Source organism: Lithobates pipiens, unplaced genomic scaffold, assembly GCF_037356315.1.
Source record: "Lithobates pipiens isolate NorthernLeopardFrog02 unplaced genomic scaffold, aLitPip1_a1.2 Scaffold_18, whole genome shotgun sequence".
In the NCBI taxonomy this organism is placed as follows: domain Eukaryota; kingdom Metazoa; phylum Chordata; class Amphibia; order Anura; family Ranidae; genus Lithobates; species Lithobates pipiens.
The window spans coordinates 198,528,903-198,552,821 of NW_027507758.1; the positions used below are offsets into that span (position 1 = coordinate 198,528,903).

At 47.6% G+C, this 23,919-nt stretch overlaps 1 protein-coding gene across 3 annotated transcripts in view; it reads right to left on the minus strand.

Annotated features, from left to right (window-relative positions):
• MTR (5-methyltetrahydrofolate-homocysteine methyltransferase) overlaps positions 1–23,919 on the minus strand; it is a 1,186,028-nt gene that overhangs the window by 897,716 nt on the left and 264,393 nt on the right. For all 3 annotated transcript variants that reach the window (XM_077486511.1, XM_077486510.1, XM_077486509.1), the window contains exon 10: positions 108–169. In XM_077486511.1, coding sequence (XP_077342637.1) covers positions 108–169 — 62 coding nt within the window. The remainder of the gene's footprint in view (positions 1–107; positions 170–23,919) is intronic.

Here is a 23,919-nt window from a genome sequence, read left to right on the forward strand (position 1 = left end):
GTATGATTATTTTGCAGGGCAATTTATTAAAAATCTAAAAATCATCATGCACTGCACAGAACAGTGACCAGAAGCTGGCAATAGAGCACTGTATGACAGTTACACACCTTAATGTGCTTGGCAGTCATCTCTGGTGTCTCATCATAACCACCAAATGTGTTCGGCATACCTATGGAATAATAAAGAGTTATGATGTTAATGAATGTCAAAACAAGCATATTACCTAAATGCTTACCTATTCTATGCTACCTATGCTTACCTGCATAACTAAATTGTACTGTATCATTGTAAGATATTACAATGAGGTTATAAAATAAAAAGTGTATGCCGTGACCATAGAACATGATAATTTATAGATTGATATTTGCAGGAGTTTCAACACTATGCAATTCAAAAAGGGCTTCCCTGTAGTGGCTAGATCCCCACATCTGGCCAAGTGCTCAGCTGCAACACAAGAGGAAAATTATCTACCGAACAAATGTACTTTTATAGTTATAGTTTTAATAGTGTATTAAAACATTTTGATCATATATATCCTCCCTTAATTGCCTTTTCTGAAGAGAGAATACATTCAGTTCAGCTAATCTTTTCTCATAGCTGATCTCCCCCATGCCTCTTATTAGCTTGGTTTCCCTTCCTTTTTTCTAGTTCGTCAGTAATTTTTTTTTTTGGACAGGTGCCCAAAATGAAACTGCATGTTCCAGATGACACCTTACTAATGACTTGTACATGGGCAAAATTGTCTCTCTGGAGTCTACACCTCTTTAACCCGCTTACCGACCGCCTCACGCCGATATACCTCGGCAGAAGGGCTCGTACAGGCAGTACAATCACGTACCTGTATGTTGCCTTTTAAGAGGCGAGCACACACCAAGCTCTGACTAGGGTCGCGGGTCCCTACTCTATCGCTGTGGGGACACCCACGAACACCTCACAGGAAGGAAGAACACAGCCACACCCCCCCACACTGTTAGAAACATGCCCCAAGTCACACTTAACCCCCACACTGCCACTTAGTGGTTAACCCCTTCACTGCCATTTACACAGGAATCAGTGCATTTGTATAGCAGTGATTGCTGTATAAATGAGTGGTGTCAAAAATGTCCGAAGTGTCAGCCATAATGTCGCAGTCACGATAAAAATCGTTGATCGCTGCCATTTAAAAACGCCATGAAACTATCCCCTATTTTATAAACACTATAAGTTTTGCACAAACCAATAAATCGCTTATTGGTTTTTTTTACCAAAAAAAATGTAGACTACGTATCGGCCTAAACTGAGGGAAAGAAATATGTTTGTTGGGGGGGGGGGTTCTCAGATAGTCCGCTTGCCAGTTCTCCACTCTGGGAATGTAAATGGCCGAAAAAAACTGGTACATGTCACTCTGTCCACCAAAGTATGCGAGTGACCTCCCTTGCCGCGGCTGAGTTTCTTGTCCCCCCTTGGTGATTGACATATGTCACTGCAGTGGCGTTGTCCGACTGGATCCTGATCGGATGTCCTTGCAGTCTCATTGACCATGTGGAGAGGCACAGCCTGATCGCTCTCAGTTCGAGCAGATTGATCAGCAACTTGATTCCTTCCGTTGACCAGAGGCCCTGAGCCGACTGAACCCCCATCACTCCACCCAAGCCGAAAAGGCTGGCGTCTGGTGTGATCACTGTCCACTTTAGAAGTAGACTAAAATTGGGAAACCGCGCTCACCACAGAAGTGTCAAATTTACACATAAGTACACGCCATAAAACCACACCCCTTTTACTTTATATTGTCCAAAGTGGACTGTAGCAAGCAGTCACAACTTTTACCAAGTAGAACCAGTGCATCTAAACCAAAAGCGTCTGACAATTGTTTTTGGAGCATTAACTAAATAAATCTGAGTGACCTGCAATAAGCAGTCACAATTTGAAATAAAATTAAAGTGCCTAAATCAATAGCGCTAAATAATTGGTCAATAACCAGAGAATTGATAAATTAAGTGACCATCAAAACTAAAAAGCAAACAGTGAACCTGTAAAAAAATTCATATATAGCAGTCTTCAAAAAGAAATGTCCAAAAACATTAGATACACCACATGACAGATGTGACTGATGAATCAAATGATGAAAAAACCGCTCCACAGTTTCTTTGATGTTGTGAACTGTGCAAACTTCACCACCACCTAAGAAATGGCTCCTTACCAGACACTTCAGACCCAAGGGGTCACCAATGGCATGTGTCAACAATAGAAGCTACTCAGACATTTCAATACTCCGATATTGTTAATGGTCTTCCTGTATGTCCATCCACTACAAAAGACTTCTGAAGAAATCTCCCAGCAACCATATTCCATTAACTGGTGTCCAACCATAAAAAAGAAAATGGCTCCAATAGTGTAATATCCCAATTTTAATATAAAATAAAAATTGCACTAACATGCAGAGAAATCAGGCCCTAAGTGGGTAGAGCTGGCTGTACGCATACCATCACAAACCAGTCTGACCCAAATCGTGCAGACTACGAGGTGAATTCAGCGTGACGTTCCTCCCTATGCGTTTTGTGACAATTCACGTCATCTCAGGGCACGGGTAGCACGCTGTGTCACCTCCTATTTATATTATCCTCCAAGCCTCAAACTTCAATTGAACCAAACCTCTCAATCAGTGTGGCGGAAGTAGAAGATGGGGCCTCGCTCTCCCCCAGTATCACCCCAACCACACATCGGTGCGTCCATAACCCAGGCCTCGCTATGGGTTCAACCAGAAAGCGGGAACCATTTCCGGGATCTCCCTCTCGCAAGATTTCCCCAGCATAGCATCAATCGAATGGTGTTCCACCACTTAACCAAGCCTCGATATGGACACATCAATGGAGTGAGTGGTGGCAGGAGGATCCCGCTCTCGCGAGATCCATCCTTACGGCCACCACAAACTGCCTCAAATCATAAGTGGCATAAAAGAAGAGAGACCTGAAAGGAATTATGCACCTCTATGTGACAGTCAACACAAAGACAACATATATCCTGCCATTGGAGCCACGGCCGCCTGCATTATGCCATGTCATCTCCAAGAGTCATATTTAGGGGAGCCCTTTCACTGGGGAGCAGGATTGTCCCTAGCTTACAGGATTCACCTAAAGGGAATAGATGCTTTTTCCCAAATTTAACCTGCTACTATAGTTGCAAGAATTGCCACGTATGCACTCTGAATGCAAATAAAGGATCAAGGATTTGTAGTTTTACTTCTACCAGCACTCAGAGGACAATTGAACCCTTTATTACTTTTTCCTCTGAGGCGGTGGTTTTCCTTATACAATGTCCCTTCGGCCTACAATATGTGGGGAGGACCAAAAGGGCACTTAAAGTTAGATTGAACGAGCATATTGGAAAAATTAGACGGGGCTTTGATAAACATCCAGTATCTAGGCACTATGATCTGGTACAAAATAGGGATCCTTCTAATACACTCTATATGGGTATAAATAGAAACCACATTGGAGGGGAGGGTCACTGGTGAGGGAGATATCCCATCTGGAAATGGCCTGGATATATAGATTAAAAAGGTATGTTCCGCATGGAATGAATGTGGACACTGATGTCAACGCCTTTATCAATAATTCCTAAAGGATGTCCTGGGGGTGTTGATCTTCCCGTAGGGAAAAGTTAAATAGGAGAGGCTAAAACATTTAAATTTTCCGTTTTACTTTTCTATACAGTTCTGATAATGCTGTAATGTGATATAAAATGCAGAAGGGAGTATCGCATCTTACCAATTTTATGCTATGTAATATTTGATATACGTGTACCTGTATTCTGCTAGTTTTCAGATATGGTCAAACTACATATAATTTTAATATATAATTTTTTATTGTTTAGAAATGTTTTTTCCCGCATGCACATCGTGGCTGTCCCCAATACTAATCTTTCACTCCACTTTCGGTTGATGAATTATGTCTGTTCCCAGAAAAAAACTTTGTATGTTAAGTGGAGATGACATGGCTTGATGCAGGCGGCTGCGGCGCCCATGGCGGGATATACATGTTTGTGGTCTTTGTGTTGACTGACAGAGGTGCATAATTCCATTCAAGTCTCTCTTTCATGCCACTTATGATTTGAGGCAGTTTGTGGTGGCTGTAAGGATGGATCTCACGAGAGTGGGATCCTCCTGCGATCACTCACTCCATTGATGCGTCCATATCGAGGCTTGGTTAAGCAGTGGAACACCAATCGGTTGATGCTATGCAGGGGAAATCTTGCGAGAGGGAGATGCCAGAAATGGTTCATGCTTTCTGGTTGAACCCATAGCGAGGCCTGGGGTATGGACGCACCAATGTGTGGTTGGGGGTGATACTAGGGGATTGCGCAAGAGCGAGGCCCCCGTCTTCTACTTACGCCACACTGATTGAGAAAGAGGCTTGGTTCAATTGAAGGATGAGGCTTGGGGGTAAGCGGATAATATAAATATGAGGTAACAGCGTGCCGCCCGAGACGACGTGAATTGTCACAAAACGCGTAGGGCGGAACGTCACGCTGACGTCACCTCGTAGTCTGTCTACACGGTTTAGGGAAGATAGGTTTGTGATGGTATGCGTATGGCCGGTGCTACCCACTTAAGGCCTGATTTCTCTGCATGTTTGTAAGTGCAATTTTTATTCATTTTATTTTATATTAAAATTGGGATTTTACACTATTGGAGCCATTTTCCTTTTTATGGTGGGACACCGGTTAATGGAATATGGTTGCTGGGAGATTTCTTCAGAAGTCTGTCATAGTGGATGGACATACAGGAGACCATTAACAATATCGGAGGATTGAGATGTCCGAGTAGCTTCTATTGTTCACACATGCCATTGGTGACCCCTTGGGTCTGAAGTGTCTGGTAAGGAGCCATTTCTTATTTAGGTGGTGAAGTTTGCACAGTTGACAACATCAAAGAAATCGTGGAACGAATTTTTCATCATTTGATGAAATTTTTCATCATGTGATTGAGTCACATCTCTGTCACGTGGTGTATCTAATGTTTTTGGACTGTATCAATGGACATTTATTTTTGAAGACTGCTATAAATGAATTTTTTTTACGGATTCACCGTTTGCTTTTTAGTTTTGATGGTCATTTAAAGAGGAGCTGCACCTAAAAAAAAAATATTAAAAGCCAGCAGCTACTAATATTGCAGCTGCTGACTTTTAATAAAATCACACTTACCTGTCCCAGGTTCCAGCGATGTCGGCGGCAGATGACGAGCGATCGCTCGTCTCGCTGCTGCCACCGCCGCCATCCTCTGTCAGGGAATCGGGAAGTGAAACATGACGGCTTCACTGCCCGGTTCCCTACTGCGCATGCGCGAGTCGCGCTGCGCGTCTCTTATGGTCCCCCGCTGTGTCTCTGGGAACTGTGTGTTTCCCAGAACACAACGGGGGGGGGGCGGAGCGTCTGCGGGGGTCTGCGGCGGTCTGGCCGGAAGTGGGTGCAGTTACCTGGATTATCCAGGTAACTGCACCCCCCTCCCCCCTGAAAGGTGCCGATTGTGGCACCGGAGGGGGGGAGGGATAAGATTAGCGGAACTTCCCCTTTAGGGTGAAGAACCGCTTTAATTTATCAATTCTCTGCTTATTTACCAATTATTTAGCACTATTGATTTAGGCACTTTAATTTTATTTCAAATTGTGACTGCTTATTGCAGGTCACTCAGATTTATTTGTTTGTGTTTTTGGAGCATCAACTAAATCAGACACTTTTGGTTTAGACGCACTGGTTCTACTTAATAAAAGTTGTGACTGCTTGCTACAGTCCACTTTGGACAATAGAGTAAAAGGGGTGTGGTTTTTATGTACTTATCTGTTCATTTGACACTTCTGTGGTGAGCGCGGTTTCCCAATTTTAGTCTATATTCGAGTTTGTATTTTTGGTACAGATTAGAACTGCAGCTCCCATCTGAATTAATCTTTCACAGAGATTATTTCATCCAGTTTTTTTTCCCCTTCTTCCTTTACACACCTTAGAAGTAGGAATGACTTCCCACCAGGGAACTCAGCCACCAGATCAGTGATTCTCTGACCGACTGGCTCACCTGAATCTGACAATCCAGGGACAACTAAGATTTGTCCCATTTTGACAAGATCTCCTTCTGCAGGACTCTGGTGTAGAACTGGGCAAACGGTACAGCCTCCAGGGAAGCCACCATGAGCCCCAGGACTCAGTTCATCAGCAGTTTTACAGCAGATCTGAAAGTATGCAGCTTGTCTGAAGGGAGAAAAACTCTTGCTTCCATGGAGTCTAGCAGCAAGCCTAGGTACTCCAACGCAGAGTTGGTACAATCACCAAGTTCTTTAGGTTCGACAGCCACCCAAATTCTCACAGAGTCTGCATGGTGATCGCCACATCTTCCTCTAATTCTGAGGCGTAAGATGCTCTCAGGAGGAGATAATCTAGATACCCCACGATCGCAATGTCAAAACCAGAGCCAATACCTTAGTAAAGACTCGGGGGGCTGATGCCAGACCAAAAGGGAGAGCCGCAAACTGGTAGTGGGCTTCCCCGACTGCAAATCGCAGAAAATTCTGCTGCCACAGGCATATGGGTATGTGCAGGTATGCATCTTGGATGTCCAAGGACACCAGGGAGTACCTTTGATGGAGTGCAGCAACTACTGGGCGAGCTGATTCCATTCTGAACCTCGGCACTTTAACAAAGTGATAGAGGGCTTTTAGGTCCAAGATTGGACGTACCCCTTCCTTCTAGGGAACTACAAACATATTTGAGTAGAAACTCTGGAAACGTTCCGGAAACGGTACAATCACCCTGCTACTCAGCAGGTCCCTTACTGCCAAGAGGGCCTCCTGGCGAGCCGGGGATACAGGTATGCTGGAAGGGAAGAATCTGTTTGGCGATCAAGAGCGCAACTCTATCTTGTAGCCTGAGGAAATCAGATTGCAGGCCCATTGGACAAAAACGGAGGAAACCACCGGGCTGCAAACCCCCGAAGGCGACCCCCCCACCCGAGACACGGGTGGAGGCAACCTTCATGCGGTAGCACTTCTATTCACAAGCTTGTTAGACTTGCGGTTCCAAGGAAGAGTTTGTCCATCCGTGGTTGTCCTGTTGGGCTGGGGACATTAAAGGGGTTGTAAAGGTAATTTTTTTATTTTCTACATAGGTTCCTTTAAGCTAGTGGATTGTTGGTTCACTTATCTTTTCCTTCGATTTCCCTTCTAAATGTTTTTTTTCTTTGTTTTCTTTGTCTGAATTTCTCACTTCCTGTTCCTCCCCAGTAAGCTGTTCAGTAAGCTGTTCTGGCTGACTAACCACCAGCTCCGATGATGGTAAGAAGTTTACTGAGGAGAAACAGGAAGTGAGATATTCAGACAAAGCAAAAAAACATTTAGAAGGGAAATCAAAGGAAAAGGTAAGTGAACCAACAATGCACTAGCTTAAAGGAACCTATGTAGAAAATAAAAAATTTACCTTTACAACCCCTTTAAGCCGAAGCTCCAGGCGGACAGAAACGCTGTTAGTGAATGGAAAAAGAGGGCCCTTGACTACGGCGTGGCTCCTTAGCCTTCCTGGCCTGTGGGAGTAATGCACTCTTACCACCGGTGGCATGTTCACCAATGCCATCCAAAGAGGCTCCAAAGAGCCAGCCGCCAAGGAAGGGAAGATCCATCAGGGCTTTATTGGATGCCTGGTCAGCAGATCAGCATTTTAGTCAAATCAGGCACCTCAGCACCACAGCTGACACTGAAGCCCAAGATATAGAGGGAGGGTATCCAGGGTCGCGTCACAAACATACTAAGGCCTTGCACTAGTTGGTCTGCTAGTTCCATGCAGACAGGAGAAGCCTGCTGCTCTCCCAATTCGCGATGCAAAAGGTTTGCCCACTCGGTCAGTGAGATTTTACGGTGAGTACAAAAAACGAGAGTTAGACTTACCGGTAACTCTGTTTCTAGGAGTCGTCCAGGACAGCACTAGAGAGATAGGCTCCACCTCCAGAGGCAGGAAACACAACCCAGATCTTTAAAGGGCAGTCTCCGTCCCTTCCCCTTCAGTCTTGTAAACGAGAACTTCCCCGGAAACGGCTTCTGTAACGACAAAAACACTTGTCCAGCATTATAACAGCATATAGGGAGGGAATCCATGCTGTCCTGGACGACTCCTAGAAACAGAGTTACCGGTAAGTCGAACTCTCGTTTTCTCTAGTCGCCTGTCCAGGACAGCACTAGAGAGGATCAACGAGAACTTACCAGATTAGGGGGGAGACTACCGTTTGAAGGACCTTTCTCCCAAACGCCTGGTCTTGCGCTGAGATAAGGTTCAATCTGTTATGCTTCATAAACGTCGAGTAGCTTGACCAAGTTGCTGCTCGACAAATTTGTTCTGGTGTTGCTCCAGCTCGCTCTGCCCATGAGGTCGATAGTGCCCGTGTGGAGTGAGCCATGGGGGAAAAAGGACATTCCATTTTCATTCCTTTGTAGGCTTCTACAATAGCTTGTTTGATCCACCTTGCAATTGTATTTTTTGAAGCTTGTGACCCCAATTTTTTACCCGCATGTAAAACAAATAATGCATCTGATTTTCTAATGTTTTTTTGACATCTCCAGATATTGTAAGACACAGGCTCACATCCAGTTGGTTAAACTCTACCTCCTTAGGATTAGTGGGAGACCCACAGAACAAAGGTAAAACAATTTCCTGTGTTCTATGGAACTTTGTCACTACTTTGGGTAAAAACCCAGGGTCCATGCGCAACACCAGCCTATCTTCAAAAATTTGTAAAAACGTCTCTTTCACTGAAAGTGCCTGAAGCTCGCTAATGCGTCTGGCTGTGGAAATAGCCACTAGGAACACAGTTTTAAGCGTGATCCATTTCAAGGAAGGTTCTTCTTCCAGAGACTTTTTTACCCATCCCTGTAACACAATTGACAGGTCCCATTTGGGTAAAATTTTGAAAGTTACAGGTTTAATCCTGGTCAACCCCTTAAAGAACCTGCTAACTAGCGGGTCTACCGCCAGAGGTTGATCCAAAAAAACAGACAGGGCCGCAATTTGTACCTTTAAGGTACTAATGGCCAGTCCCTTATCCATACCGTCTTGTAAAAACTCCAAGACTGTCAGGATACTTATAGACACCTTTTTAGTGTCCAACCATGAACAAAAAACTTTCCAGTACTTAACATAAATTGCTTGGGTTACCTTCTTTCTACTAGTAAGAAGTGTTTTAATTACCCTATCCGAGAGTCCCTTAGGCCGCGTACACACGGGCGGACTGTTCGCCCAACTAAGATCGTCAAACAATCTGACAAACAGTCCGTTCAAAATTTGCATGAACGGACTTGACCACACACGATGAGCAGACAGTCCGCTGAAAGCGTGCGCGATGACGCGAACGGCACGTACGACGGGACGAGAAATTCGACGTCCAATACACTGCAATGCAACCTTCGCCGTGTAAATCCTTTCTGAGCATGCGCGAAACTTAGTCTGTCGAACGAGCCTACACACGAGCGGACTGTCCGCTGAAACCAAGTTTGGACGGACTGTCTTACGGAAATTCCGTAAGACTTTGTTCGTCAGACTGTCCGCTGAAACAGTCCGCTGAAGCCCACACACGAGCGGATTGTCCGCTGAAACACTGTTCAGCGGACTAAGTTGGGCGAACAGTCCGCCCGTGTGTATGCGGCCTTAGACTTCAAGAGACTCTCTTCAGAAAGTTTCACAGAGAGTGGGCGATTATATGTCTCTGAATCTCTCCCCCTTGTTGACCAGGGCTAAGGTTCAGTTGGAAGCTTGGAAGCACCTGCCACTGTCCCTCATTGGTAGGGTTAATTTGCTTAAAATGAAGGTTCTGCCAGTATTTCTCTATTTTCTGCGCAATTCTCCAATTTGGGTTCCCTGTTCGTTTTTTCGGCGGGTCAACAGTCTTTTTGGCTCCTTTTTATGGGCCGCTACACACCCCAGAATAAGCCTTAGGGTTTTGCAGGAGCCATGGGGTCAGGGTGGTTTGGCAGTGCCGGATCTTTTTAAATATTATCTAGCTGGGCAAATGGTGGTTGCTGGCCGCTGGCTGACGCGGGAGGACGGGGATTCGGCAAATGTACTGGAGGCGGCTCTGTTGGGCTCGTACGAAAGCTTGTCTTATTTGGTGTATAGAGGTCAGAAGGCTTCATTGGAGCTGACGGCCTCGATGCGAGCAACAATACGGGCCTGGGACAAGGTGCAAGCCTTGCTGAAACAACCAGAGGGGAGTTGGTCTCCTGACACTCCTCTGTGGTTTAATCCTAAATTGCCGCACTTTGGAGAAATCCCAGATCCGGTTATATGGGCCAAAGTTGGTGTTAAACAATTGAAACATGTGGTAGGACGGGGGAAACTTTTACCGTTTGATCAGCTTAAGGTTCAATATGATCTTCCAAATTGGTATTTCTTTCGATACCTGCAGTTGCGGCACGCTTTTCTCTCTCAGTTCGGTACTGGGGCTGTGGAGATGGGAGTGTCGCCTCTGGAGAAGACGCTGCGGACGGAGGACCTGAAAAAGCCTCTTTCCGTAGTGTACAGACTGTTGTTCCATGACAGACCAAAGTCTATCCAAAAATGTAGAGACATCTGGAGTGCCTTGGTACCTGACTTTGACGGGGAGGATTGGGATGACATGTGGGGCTACCCGTTTCAGACCCTAGTCTCGGCTAGAGACAGGCTTATTCAGTTTAAATTACTGCATAGAATATATTACACCCCGGATAGACTGGCCAGAATTTATGGTACGGATGCGGAGGGATGCTGGCGTTGCACAGCTGACCGAGCTGACTTTGACCATGTGTTTTGGCTGTGTCCGCAGATTGCTGAGTTCTGGAAGGGTGTAACGCAGGTCTTACAGTCTGTACTTTCGGTGCCGATTCCGGTCACGGTCGCGACGTGTTTGCTCGGGCTGGTGGAGGAGTTGGCACCTCGAAAGGCGCAGAGGACTCTGATATCTCTGGCGTTATTTTATGCACGTAAAGCTATCCTGTTATGCTGGAAGAAACCTGCACCTCCAACGATTTCCTACTGGAAGGGTTTAATTAATAAAGCTTTGCCATTATACAAAGCCACTTATCTCAGTAGAGGGTGTCCTACTAAGTTTGAGAGGGTGTGGAAATGCTGGCTTGATGCTGCAGATACTGTGAATTAATTGCTAGGCGGGAGGTGCCCCCCTGAGGGGTGGGGGAGGGGCGGGCGGGTGCTGCTATATTTGGGTTGGTCTACGTCTTCATTCTGGGTATTCCAATCATCAGTTACGGTATGAGTCATTTTTGTTGTATGGGAGATACGGTTGTGTTCATAAAATGAGCTAAGAAGTTGAGCGGAGGGCTGCACAAGGAGGAGTTTGTTGGGTGGGGGGTGGGGGTTTTGTTTTGGGGTCCCTTTTGTACGTTTGTATGTTATATGTGTGTTAAAAAATCTTCAATAAACATAAATTTTCAAAAAAAATAAAAAAATAAAAAAAAAATAAAAAAAATAAAAAGAGACTCTCTTCAGACGCCAGGCCGATAACTTTAGGGTCTGCAGTTCTGGCAACAGAACTGGACCCTGGGACAGCAGATCCTCTCTCTCGGGCAGTATGAGGGGAGGCTCGTCTGTCAGGCCCAGCAGCATCGAGAACCATGGTCTCTTCGGCCGATACGGAACCACTAGTATCAATGTGGTCCGTTCCTGTAAAAATTTCCTCAGGACTAGAGGAATTAGCTTGAATGGGGGGGAAGCAAATGTGAAATGCCCAGCTTTGTGCCAAAGCGTCTATCCCTTTTGCCCCTGCCTCCCTCTCTAGGGAGAAGTATACTGGGACCTGGGTGTTCGCTTTCCTGGCGAACAAGTCCACCTCCGGAAGACCCCATTTGCGCACTAACAGCTGGAAAATCTCCCTGTTTAGTGACCATTCTGATTCGTACACCCGGTGTCGAATCAGAAAGTTTGCCAGGTGGTTGTCCACCCCCTTTAGATGGAGCGCTGAAACCGATTTTAGGTTTTCTTCTGCCCAATGCATGATCGTACTTGTTAGCTTGATCAAGGACGGGCATCTTGTTCCTCCCTGCTTGTTTAGGTAGGAAACCGCCACTATACTGTCCGAGAGGACCTGTACATGGTGGTCCTTCAGATCCCTGGCAAACGCCCTTAAGGCTTCCCAGATTGCCTGCAACTCCCTCCAATTGGCCGACCTCTGGGACTGTGTCTTCCCCCAGCATCCTTGGGCTACTTTCGACCCCAAGTGGGCCCCCCAGCCCCAAGCACTGGAATCCGTGGTGATGCGAACAGACACTGGAGGAGACCACCATAGAGCCCGTACTAGGTTCTCCTCTCTCTTCCACCACCAAAGAGACCTTTTGGTCTTTGAGGATAGATGGATAGTCCCGTCCAGGGACTCTTGTGTCCCGTCCCAGCTGCTCAGAATATTGGCCTGGAGACACCTGAAATGAGCTCTTGCCCAAGGAACTGCAGGGATTGTTGCCACTAATAGGCCCAACCCTGCCATAGCTGACCGGATGGAAATTGTCCGATTGGACTGCAAGAAGGTTACCATCTTTCACCTTTTCCACTTTTTCCCCTGTGAGGAAGACTTTCTGTGACACTGAATCCACCAGAAAACCTAGATACTGTATGGCCTGTGTTGGTATCAGGTGCGACTTTTCTTCGTTTATCAACCACCCCAGCCTTTTTAGGCAAGAGATAGCTACCCTCAGATCTCCCTGCAGTTGGAGCTTTGAGGGGGGCGAAGAATAAAAGGTTGTCCAAGTACGGTATGACAGCGATACCTTTCAGCCTTAGGGGAGCCAATGCTTCTGCCAGGACCTTGGTGAATATCCTGGGGGAAGAAGACAGACCGAATGGCAGAGCCCTGAATTGGAGGTATCGAATCTGACTTCCCCAAAGAATCGCTATCCTCAAATACTTTTGAGAGTCTTCTCGAATCGGGATGTGTAGATACGCGTCCCTTAGATCGAGAGAAACAATGAAACAATTTGGAGGGAGTACTGATCTCACTGTAAAAATTGTTTCCATCCGGAATTTCTTGTAAGTTACCCACTTGTTCAGTAACTTCAGATTCAAAATCAACCGGAATTTGCCTGACGGTTTCCTTACTACAAACACGTGCGAATAGAAACCGTGATTTATTTCCTGTGGCGGGACTGGCACTAGAACCCTCTGATCTATTAAATCGCCAATTTGCGACAGCTTTCTTTCTGGGGGTCTTTGGGAGGCTTGGTCAGACACATCCTTGCAGGTGGGATGTGTTTGAACTGTATTTTGTAACCCTCCCTGATGATCCTCAGAATAAAAGAATTTGGGGTAGCGTTTTCCCACTGTGGGAGAAACTGCCCCAGTCTACCCCCCACAGGAACCGCGTCACTGGGATTTAGTGTTTTTTTTTAGAAGAGGAAAAGAGATTGCTTTTGCGTTTTCCTCCCATCCACTGTTTTAGGGGTTGACTCCTTAGAGGTCTGTCCTTGTGACTGTCCCTGCCTTTGAGGACGAAAAAAGCGTTTACCTGTAGTCTTTTTAGATTTGACAGGAAAGGCCTTCTTGTCCGCAGTACGGTCCAGGACTTTCTCAAGGTCCTGCTCGAACAAAAGGTCTCCCTCAAAGGGGATGCCACATAACCTCACTTTTGAGGCAGAGTCTCCTGACCAAGACTTCAGCCAAAGTGCCCTGCGAGATGAATTTACGAGGGCAGCGGTCCTGGCTGACAATTTAACAGACTCTGCAGAGGCATCTGCTATATAACCTGCTGCTTTATGTAGCATAGGAAGGGAATCCAGAATTTTCTTTCTGGAGGTACCCCCTTCCAAATGGCCTTGTAATTGTTCCAGCCAGACCTCCAAGTTGCGAGCCACTATTGTCGTGGCCATTGCAGGTTTTAAGTTATTCATGGTTACTTCCCATGACCTCTTCAATAGTACCTCCATCCTTTTATCCATAGGTTTCTTAAGAACACCCATGTCCTCAAAGGCGAGGTCTGTTGACTTTGCACACTGGGAAAAAGCTGCGTCTACCTTGGGCACTTTATTCCAAACACAAGAGGGGTCCTCACTGAAGGGGAATCTCCGCTTCATACTTTTAGGGAAAAAACTCTCTGGTTCCTCCCACTCTTTTTTGATTGAATCTATCAGTGTGCTATGAACCGGAAAGACCCTAACTGAATCTGTTTTTAGGGTCTGATACATCCGGTCATGCAAGGACAGGGAGACTGGCTCCTCTCTAATTTCGAGCGTCTCATAAATTACCCCCAGTAAGGCATCAACCTCCTCGAGTGAGAGCCTGTATCTGGGAGAGCTTGACCCTTGAACAGGAACATCTCTGGATGATGCCGCCTCACTTAGGCCATCCAGAGAATCAAGTTCCTCCTCTTCTGATTTGTCACCTTCCACTGGGGTGGAAGCAGAGGGAACTGCGGCTGGTTTTGGGGTTTCAAGGTTTGCTAACATTGCTTTGATGGACTCCATTTCTTTCTGTACTCCAGAAATCAAATCCTTACAAGCTCCCGTAGCTTCCTTATAGACCAGTTTGTCTATGCATGGTTTACAAAGGGGCTTAGACCATCCTTCTTTTAATTTACTCATACATGAAGGACATCTCTTCTTCCCCCCTGACCTCTCTGGTTCTTTGGGCAGAGCCTAAGGCAAGAGAAGGAGAGAAGAAGGAAGGGAAAAACAGACAAGCCAACGTCAGCGAAACCTTAGCAAAATAGGACGCCTTCACCAAACACCTATGTGCACCCCACCAACCGCTAACAGGATTCGCAAGACTCTTTAGTCCGGATCCTGTTTGAGAGAGGGAGGGAGGAAAAATACACCTGGACCATTTCAGAATGCCTTTGCATTGATTAGTCCATTACCCCCCCCCCCCCCTCTCTCCCAGCCCTGTAGGTACAAGACACCTCTGTGTTTGCCTACCTGAGCTGGTTCGGCTTCACTGCATCCATATTCGATCGGAATCACGCCTAACCGCCTGGAGGCTTTTCCCTTCGTAAGCGATGCAGCACGAACGCTTTGTGGCCGCGGCTTTTTTAAAATAGCCGCCAAGGTCCCGAACGTCCACGCTCGCCGCGCGACCCGGAACCAGTAGTGGATTGCCGGAAGTCCTCTATCCTCCTCCTGCGTTCCACAGGCCGGAACTCGATGCCTGTGCCCGCCCCGAGCTTCAGAAGGAGAACGCCGGTTCGTAGCTGCTGTCAACCCGACCGGAGGACTTCAGATGTCTGTTACCAACAGGTACCCAGAACTCCTTCTCCGTCTCTTATGGGCTATCCCACCGTCAGGGGAAGGAGAGCTCCTGATCCAGCCACCTCCTCCGGTGGAGGAAACACAGACTGAAGGGGAAGGGACGGAGACCGCCCTTTAAAGATCTGGTTTGTGTTTCCTGCCTCTGGAGGTGGAGCCCATCTCTCTAGTGCTGTCCTGGACAGACGACTAGAGAAATACTATTTTCTCTTATATTCACCGACCGACACAGCTCCTCTCAAATAAATGGGACGTCCCCAAGCAGTGCCAAACGAGGGTGAGAAAAAAACTGCAAAAAAAACCTTCATCCACCATGGCAAGTGGGAACTAGTGAAACTAAACCCACAAAAAAAAAAAAAAAAAAAAAAAAAAAAACAGCAGTGTGTGGAAAACATCCATCATACAACAGGGTATCCTCAACAGGAGTGATCCCCAAGAACGCAAAATTGCGGAAGTAATGGAAGAGTGTATTAACAAACAGTATTGCGTTTTTATCAAAAGAAAACAAAAAAACCCAATAGCAACTACACGGCCGCCTGCAAAACTTTGCAGCCAAAACCAGCATCAGCCGATGCACTGACGTCAACCTTGTAGAACTTTGTAAACGTATGGACAGACGACCAGGACGCCGCCTTACACACCTGAGCGACAGACGCTTTATGTCGGAAGGCCCAAGACGTTCCGATTGCTCTTGTAGAGTGGGCCGTAACCGGAAAGAGGGGCACCTGCCCCTTTAAAGCATAGGCTTGTACTACAATCTGTCTGAGCCACCTGGAAATGGTGGCCGACTAGACCGCCATACCCTTCTTAGGACCAGCCACCGAAACAAACCGAGTGACTTCCGAAAGGAATCTGTGACAGACAAGTACACCTTCAGAGCCCTAACCACATTGAGCGTGTGAAGGGCCACCTCCTTGGGGTGCTTCGGCTTAGGAAGCAACAACGGCAATACAGCCGAAACCACCTTCGGTAGAAAGGCTGGTTGCGGACACACCACCACCTTATCCCTGTGGATGACCAGATAAGGCGACTTGCAGGACAAGGCCGCCAGTTCAGAAACCCTCCTGGTCAATGTGATGGCCACTAGAAAGACCACCTTCTGTGAAAGGGTCAACAGAGGAAACTCCCTGATATTCTCAAACGGTGGCTTCTGAAGTGCCAACACCAGGTTCAAATCCCACGGAGGTATTGGAGGACGCACCGGAGGGACTACAGGTCGCACCCCCTGAACAAAGGTACTAACTAATGAGTGAGATGCTAGGGGTCACTGGAAAAAAGACAGCCAGAGCTGAAATTTGTCCCTTGATGGTGCTCAACGCCAACCTCTGGTCTACACCTTGCTGAAGAAAAAGCAGGATCCTGGATATAGAGAGAGAGGATGCCACCCTTTTTCCTCACACATGGAGATATAGGCCTTCCAAGTACGATGGTATATCTTCCTGGAAGAAGATTTCTGCGCCCTCAGCATAGTTGGAATCACAGAGTCTGACAGACCCCCGTTTCTTCAATACCTGGCTTTTAACAGCCAGGCCGTTAAAGCCAGCGATGGTAAACCAGGATGAGAGATTGGACCTTGAGATAGGAGGTCCTCTCGCAACGGCAGTCACCAAGGATCGTCTGCCACCAGGTCTGCGTACCAGGCCCGCTGAGGCCAATCTGGGGCAATCAGGATTACTGGAATCCCCTTGGCTTCCACTCTGCGAAGCAGATGTGGCAACAGTTTTAGCGGAGGAAAGGCGTAGATCAGCTGGTACTGATCCCACGGAGCCACAAGCGCCGCTGAAGCGTCTGCCCACGGATCTCTGGTCCTGAACACGAATCTTGGTACCTTCCAATTGAGACAGGAGGCCAGTAGATCCACATCTGTTGCGCCCCACCTCAGGCACAGCAGCCTGAACACCTCCGGATGCAATGCCCACTCTCCTGGGTCTAGCATCTGTCGACTCAGTCTGCCTGCCAATTTTCCACCCCTGGGATGTAAATGGCCTCTACATGTCGCTCTGCCCACCGAAGTATGTGAGCGACCTCCCGAGCAGCGGCTGAGCTCCTTGTTCCTCCTTGGTGATTTATGCACGCCACAGCCGTGGCATTGTCTGACTATATTCTGATCGGACACCCATGAAGAATCAGCGACCGTGTGGAGGCACAGCCTGATCACTCTAAATTCAAGCAGATTGATCGGTAACTTTGATTCCTCCATCGACCAGAGGCCCTGAGCCCTCTGAATACCCATCACTCCACCCCAGCCGGATAGACTGGCGTCCGTGATGATCACTGTCCATGTCAGAGGAAAGAACGATTTTCCGGACTGAATCACCGGGGACCTCAACCACCAGATCAGGGAGTGCCTGACTGGTTGGCTCACCTGGATCTGCCGATCCAGGGACAACGGAGATTTGTCCCACTTCGTCAGAATCTCCTTCTGCAGGACTCTGGTGTGGAACTGGGCATAAGGTACCGCCTCAAAGGAGGCAACCATGAGCCCCAGTACTCGTATGCAAAAGCGGAGCGACGACCACTTGCAGCTCATCAGTAGATCTGCAGCCGATCAGAGTCCTCAATTTGAGGGGAGAAAACCCCTTGCTTCCCTGGAGTCCAACAGTAACCCCAGGGGGGCTCTCAGAGTGGGGGGGATTTCTATAAGTGGAAGCACTTCTGACTTTGCACTTATTGACTGATTATCTGACCATCTCCTGAGAATCTCTTCTCTCATCCTACAGGTATGTGCTAACTGAACCATCTCCACCCAAAAACTGAAACACTGCTATCTGCTTTTCATGTGTGTCTTTAAAACTGTCGGTATGTTATTTTTGCTCAACAGTCTGTAGCCCTGTCCACATTACAATGCTTTATCTCCCTTGTCTTACCCAAAATTATGGCCCGTCTAACTTTAGTGCCCTCTTGCTAGTCTGTTTCTGAAGTTAGAATTTTGCCGTTAACCAGCCAAGATTTATTACCTCCTGAGTGATAATTGACTTCCACCCACACCCCACCCCCTATCAGTATAAAGATAAGCTTCTTTTTGGGGGAACTATTGCAGGGGGCACATTTGCAACAAGGGCTCTCTCAAAGTGGGGGGATTTCTATGAGTGGAATCACTTCTGACTCTGCACTTCAGCGAATGCACAAAGAGAAGGAACATATGAAAATACTTTGAAAAACACCACACAGACATCAGGTGACCTTGTTTACCTCTTAAGCTTTTTCTTCTTGTAACATGCACTCTCTACCACTCCTTTCGACAGCTCTGTCCTCTATCCTAAAACTAGCTCTCCTTCACCCCTCTTCTCTTACCCCCACCCCCCCCACAGTATAATTTTATAATATATATATATACCCTCACTTCTGTCCTCTCCTTATTACTGCACCCACCAGCTCCTGCCAATTCTAAATCCACACACTAAAAGTCTCCAAGACCCTGGGGCATGTCCCTTCATATAAATCCCACTCCAAAATTACCTCTCTCACCCTCCTGCTTCTCCTAACCTCTGGAGATGTATCCCCAAACCCTGGGCCTCCATCAAACTGTACCCCTTGCACCCATCACCCTGCACCCTCTGGCAGCAGCCGCAACCAACACAATTTAATTCCCATTTCTATTCTTCCCAAGACTAGACTACCTTTCTCTTGTGCCCTTTGGAACTCCTGCTCTGTCTGCAAAAAACTCGCCTCTCTCCGTGACCTCTTTATCGCCAACTTATTTAACCTACTCGCCCTTACGGAAATATGGCTCCACGAATCGTACACTGCGTCTGATGCCCTATCCCATGGTGGACTTCTGTGGACTCACTCCCCCAGATCCAATGGACGTAAGGGAGGAGGTGTCGGAATCCTCCTAGCCCCACATAGTACTTTTCAGGTACTTCAGCCACCTCCCTCCGTCACTCTCCTCTTTTGAAGCACACTGCATTCGTCTTTTCACTCCAATTTCTCTAAGGATAGCTTTGATCTACAGGCCCCCTGGACCAGTATCAACATTTCTTCATGACGTCTATGCCTGGCTATCCTACTTTCTTTCTTCTGAAATCCCCACAATCATTCTCGGAGACTTCAACATCCCTATTAATACTAACACTCCTGCCCCTTTCAAACTTCTCAGCCTAACCTCCTCTGACCTGAAGCAGTGGATACATTCTCCTACTCACTCTGAAGGCAATATCCTTGACCTCGTTTTCGCTCACCTTTGCACTCCATGCAACCTCTCCAACCATCCATTCCCAATCTCTGATCACCACCTTATTAGTTTCACTCTCTCCCTCTCCTTCATCTCCTCTCCCTCTAACCATGTAAAAGTTACCTGCAGAAACCTACGTCATCTCAACCCTTCTCTACTCTGTCGACAACCTCTACGACAAAATCTCACCCCTATCCTGCACCAACCTAGCCACTTCTGTCTACAACACTTCACTTCTAGCCTCACTGGACTCACTGGCCCCCCTCACTACACACAGAATCAAGCCCCGACCCCTTCAACCGTGCTCATGAACGCCTGTGGCGTAAGACCAAGTCTCAGAAAGATTTCAACCAATATAAATCTGCCCTCCAAAAATACAATTCCAGCCTCCTCTCTGCCAAGCAGACCTATTTTTTCACTCATTAGCAACTTATCATCCCATCCCCGACAACTCTTCTCTATCTTCAACTCTCTACTTCGTCCTCCACCGCCTCCACCCGCCAACTCACTCACTGCCCAGGAGATTGCCAATCACTTCAAACAGAAGATTGATACAATTCACACAGAGATCTCTACTGTTCTGATACCCTCCACACTTTACACTTCATGCTCACAGGCACAATCATTACTTCCCTCTTTTAACCCCACTACTATAGACAAAGTTGCTAAACTACTTGGTAATGTCCACCTTACCACCTGCCCCCTGGATTCTGTTCCCTCACAAATGCTATGTTAACCATCTGGCTCTATACTACACTCTCTAACCCACATCTTCAATCTCTCCCTCTCTTCTGGCATCTTCCCCAACTCTCCAAAACATGCGCTTGTCAGACCCATACTTAAAAAGCCCTCACTCGACCCATCCAATCCTAACTACGCCCCGTCTCCTTGCTCCCCTTCTTATCCAAACTCCTTGAACGTCTGGTCTACAACCAACTGGGCGTCCACCTTGCCGATAATAGCCTTCTTGATTCCCTTCAGTCTGGATTTCGTCCTCAACACTCCACAGAAACTGCTCTCCTAAAACAAATGATCTACTAACGGCCAAAACCAATCGACATTATTCTGTACTCCTCCTCCTGGACCTCTCTGCTGCCTTTGACATGGTTGACCACCCCCTCTTCAAAAAAACTCCACACCTTTGGTCTCCGTGACTGTACTCTTCGCTGGTTCTCTTCCTACTTATCCAACCGCACCTTTACCGTTTCTTACAACTCTACTTCCTCCTCTGCTCTTCCTTTCTCTGTTGGGGTCCCCCAAGGTTCTGTTCTTGGACCGCTCCTATTTTCAGTCTACACTTCCTCCCTGGGTCAACTGATAGCCTCCCATGGCTTCCAATACCACCTTTACGCTGACGACACCCAAATCTATTTCTCTACCCCTCCGCTCACTCCCTCTGTCTCCACACGTATCACTAATTTACTATCAGATATATCAGTCTGGATGTCACACCACTTCCTCAAACTCAATCTATCCAAAACCGAACTTGTAATTTTTCCTCCCCCATATGCCCCTTCCCCTGATCTCACTATTGGCACAGCCATAAGCTCATCCCCACATGCCAAGGTCCTATGTGTAGTCCTGGACTCTGACCTCTCCTTCAAGCAACACATCCAATCACTGATCAAATCCTGCCGCCTCAACCTCCGCAACATCTCCAAAATGCGCCCCTTTCTAACCAATGACACAGCAAAGCTTAACTCGTTGGTCATCTCTCGCCTCGACTACTGCAACTCTCTTCTCATTGGCTTACCTCTACATAGTCTATCACCTCTTCAATCCATGAATGCTGCTGCCAGACTCATCCATCTTACCAATCGCTCTGTCTCTACTACTCCTCTGTCGATCCCTCCACTGGCTTCCGCTCAGCCAAAGAATTAAAGGGATTGTAAAGTTAAAAAAATTTTTTTGAAAAATAATAAACAAGTTATATTTACCTCCACTGTGCCGCTCGTTTCGCACAGAGTGGCCCCGAACCTGCTCTTCTGGGGTCCCTCGGCGGCTGTCTCTGCTTCCTTCCGCAGGTGCTTCTCACGTTCATGAAAGCTCCCTCGCATGGTGAGAAGCATCTGCGGCGCGCTCCCGTGATACAGCCGGCGGCTATAGCCGCTCGCTGTATCACACTGCCCTGCCCCCCGGCGCTCCGCGTCAGTGGATGTGATTGACAGGAGCGCGAGCCAATGGCTGCGCTGCTTTCCATCTATCCACTCCAGCCAATCAGCGGCCAGGCTGAGCGGTGAAGAGGACGTCGAGGACGAGCGCAGAACTTTCGAGGGGTGAGGGGGGCTGGGGGTGCAGGCACTGTCAGATGTTTTTTCACCTTAATGCATAGAATGCATTAAGGTGAAAAAACATTTACCTTTACAACCCCTTTAAATTAAAAATACTAACAACTACGTACAAAGCCATCCACAACTCTGCCCCCTGCTCCATCACTAGCTTAGTCTCTAAATACCAACCCACTCGTTCTCTTCGTTCTTCTCAAGACCTCCTGCTCTCTAGCTCCCTCAACACCTCCTCCCATGCTCGCCCCCAGGACTTTTCCAAAGCCTCTCCAATCCTATGGAATGCCCTACCCCAATCTGTCCGCCTATCTCCTAATTTATTAGCTTTCAGGCGCTCCCTGAAAACCCTTCTCTTCAGAGAAGCCTATCCTACCCACACCCAACAACTGTATTTTCATTTTCTCCATCAGCTCATCCCCCCAGTTATCTTTTGTGTTTCAACTTGACCCTCCCTTTTAGATTGTAAGGCCGCGTACACACGCGGGGACTGTTCGGCCAACTTTGTCCGCTGAACAGTGTTTCGGCGGACAGTCCGCCCGTGTGTGGGCGTTCAGCGGACAGTTTCAGCGAACAGTCCGCTGAACAAGGTTTTTCGGAATTTCCGAAAAACTGTCCGCTGAAACCTTGTTTCAGCGAACAGTTCCCTCGTGTGTAGGCTTGTTCGACAAACTAAGTTCCGCGCATGCTCAGAAAGGATTTACACGCCGAAAGTTATAATGCAGTGTATAGGACGTCGTATTTTTCGTCCCGTCGTACGTGCCGTTCACGTCATCGCGCACGGTTTCAGCAAACTGTTCGTACGTCGTGTGTGGCCATGTCCGTCCATGCTAATTTTGAGCGGACTGTTTGCCGAAACTGTTTGACGGACAAAGTTGGCCGAACAGTCCCCGCGTGTGTACGCGGCCTAAGCTCTCTAGTCCCTCCTGTATTGATTTGTATTGTATTGTGTACTGTCTGCCCTCATGTTGTAAAGCGCTGTGCAAATTGTTGGAGCTATATAAATCCTGAATAATAATAATAATAATAATAAATAATAATAATAGTACTCCAGACGCTGAGTCTGTACCAACACCGACTTCTTTAGTTTCAACAGCCACCCAAATTCTTGCAGGGTCTGCAAGGTGATCGCTACATGCTCCATTAATTGAGGCGAAAGAAGCTCTCAGGAGGAGATAGTCTAGGTAACCCACGATCGCGATCCCGCGTTCTCAGCAATGCCAAAACTGGAGCCAGTACTTTGGTAAAGACTCGGGGGCTGATGCCAGGCCAAAAGGAAGAGCCACAAGCTGGTAGTGGGCTTCCCCGACTGCCAAACGAAGAAATTTTTGATGCCGAAGGCATATGGGTATGTGCAGGTATGCATTCTGGATGTCCAAGGGCGCCAGGAAGCCCCGATGGAGTGCAGCGACTACTGGAGTGAACTGATTCCATTCTGAACCTCTGCACTTTCACAAAGTGAGGGCTTTCAAGTCCAAGATTGGACGTACCCCTTTCTTCTTGGGAACTACAGATTTGAGTAGAACCCCTGGAAGCGTTCCAATTCCGGAACTGGTACAATCACCCCCTGATTCAGCAAGTCCCTCATAGCCCCTAACAGGGCCTCCCGGCGAACCAGGGACAGGGGTATGCTGGAGGGGAAGAACCTGTTTGGCAGCCAAGAGAGAATTATCTTGTAGCCTGAGGAAATCAGATCGTAGACCCATTGGTCAGATAACCAGGAAGTCCACCGGGCTGCAAACTCCTGAAGACGACCCCCCACCCGATATGTGGGTGGGGGCAAACTTTCATGCGGTAGCACTTTTGTTCGCAGGCTTGTTAGGCTTGCGGTTCCAGGAACGCTTCTCACTGTCTGAATGGTCCTAGTCAGCATCCTCTGAAACGTCAGAACATGTTTTTTACCCCCCTTCCACCCACAAGCTGCTTATACCTTGGCAACAAATTATTCCAGGACAGCAGAGCGTCCATAGGCACCACAGGTGCAGGGGAGTCGTTTGCCATAACAGACGACCCACTCTCACCTGTCACCCTTCGGGACCTAAGGCAAGCAATAAAAAAAAATGTCCACCCTCCTAGCTGCCACACACTGAGGGCACCCCCCCCCCGCAGGACTCACCACCCTGACCCAGGTGCTGAGCTGTGCTGCCGCCGTCCGCTCTCCCCTCTGCCTGCCACGAGGTGTCAGTTTTCACGTTGTACCAGCCTAAACCAGCCCTAGGGTAAAACAGACCTGAGGCGA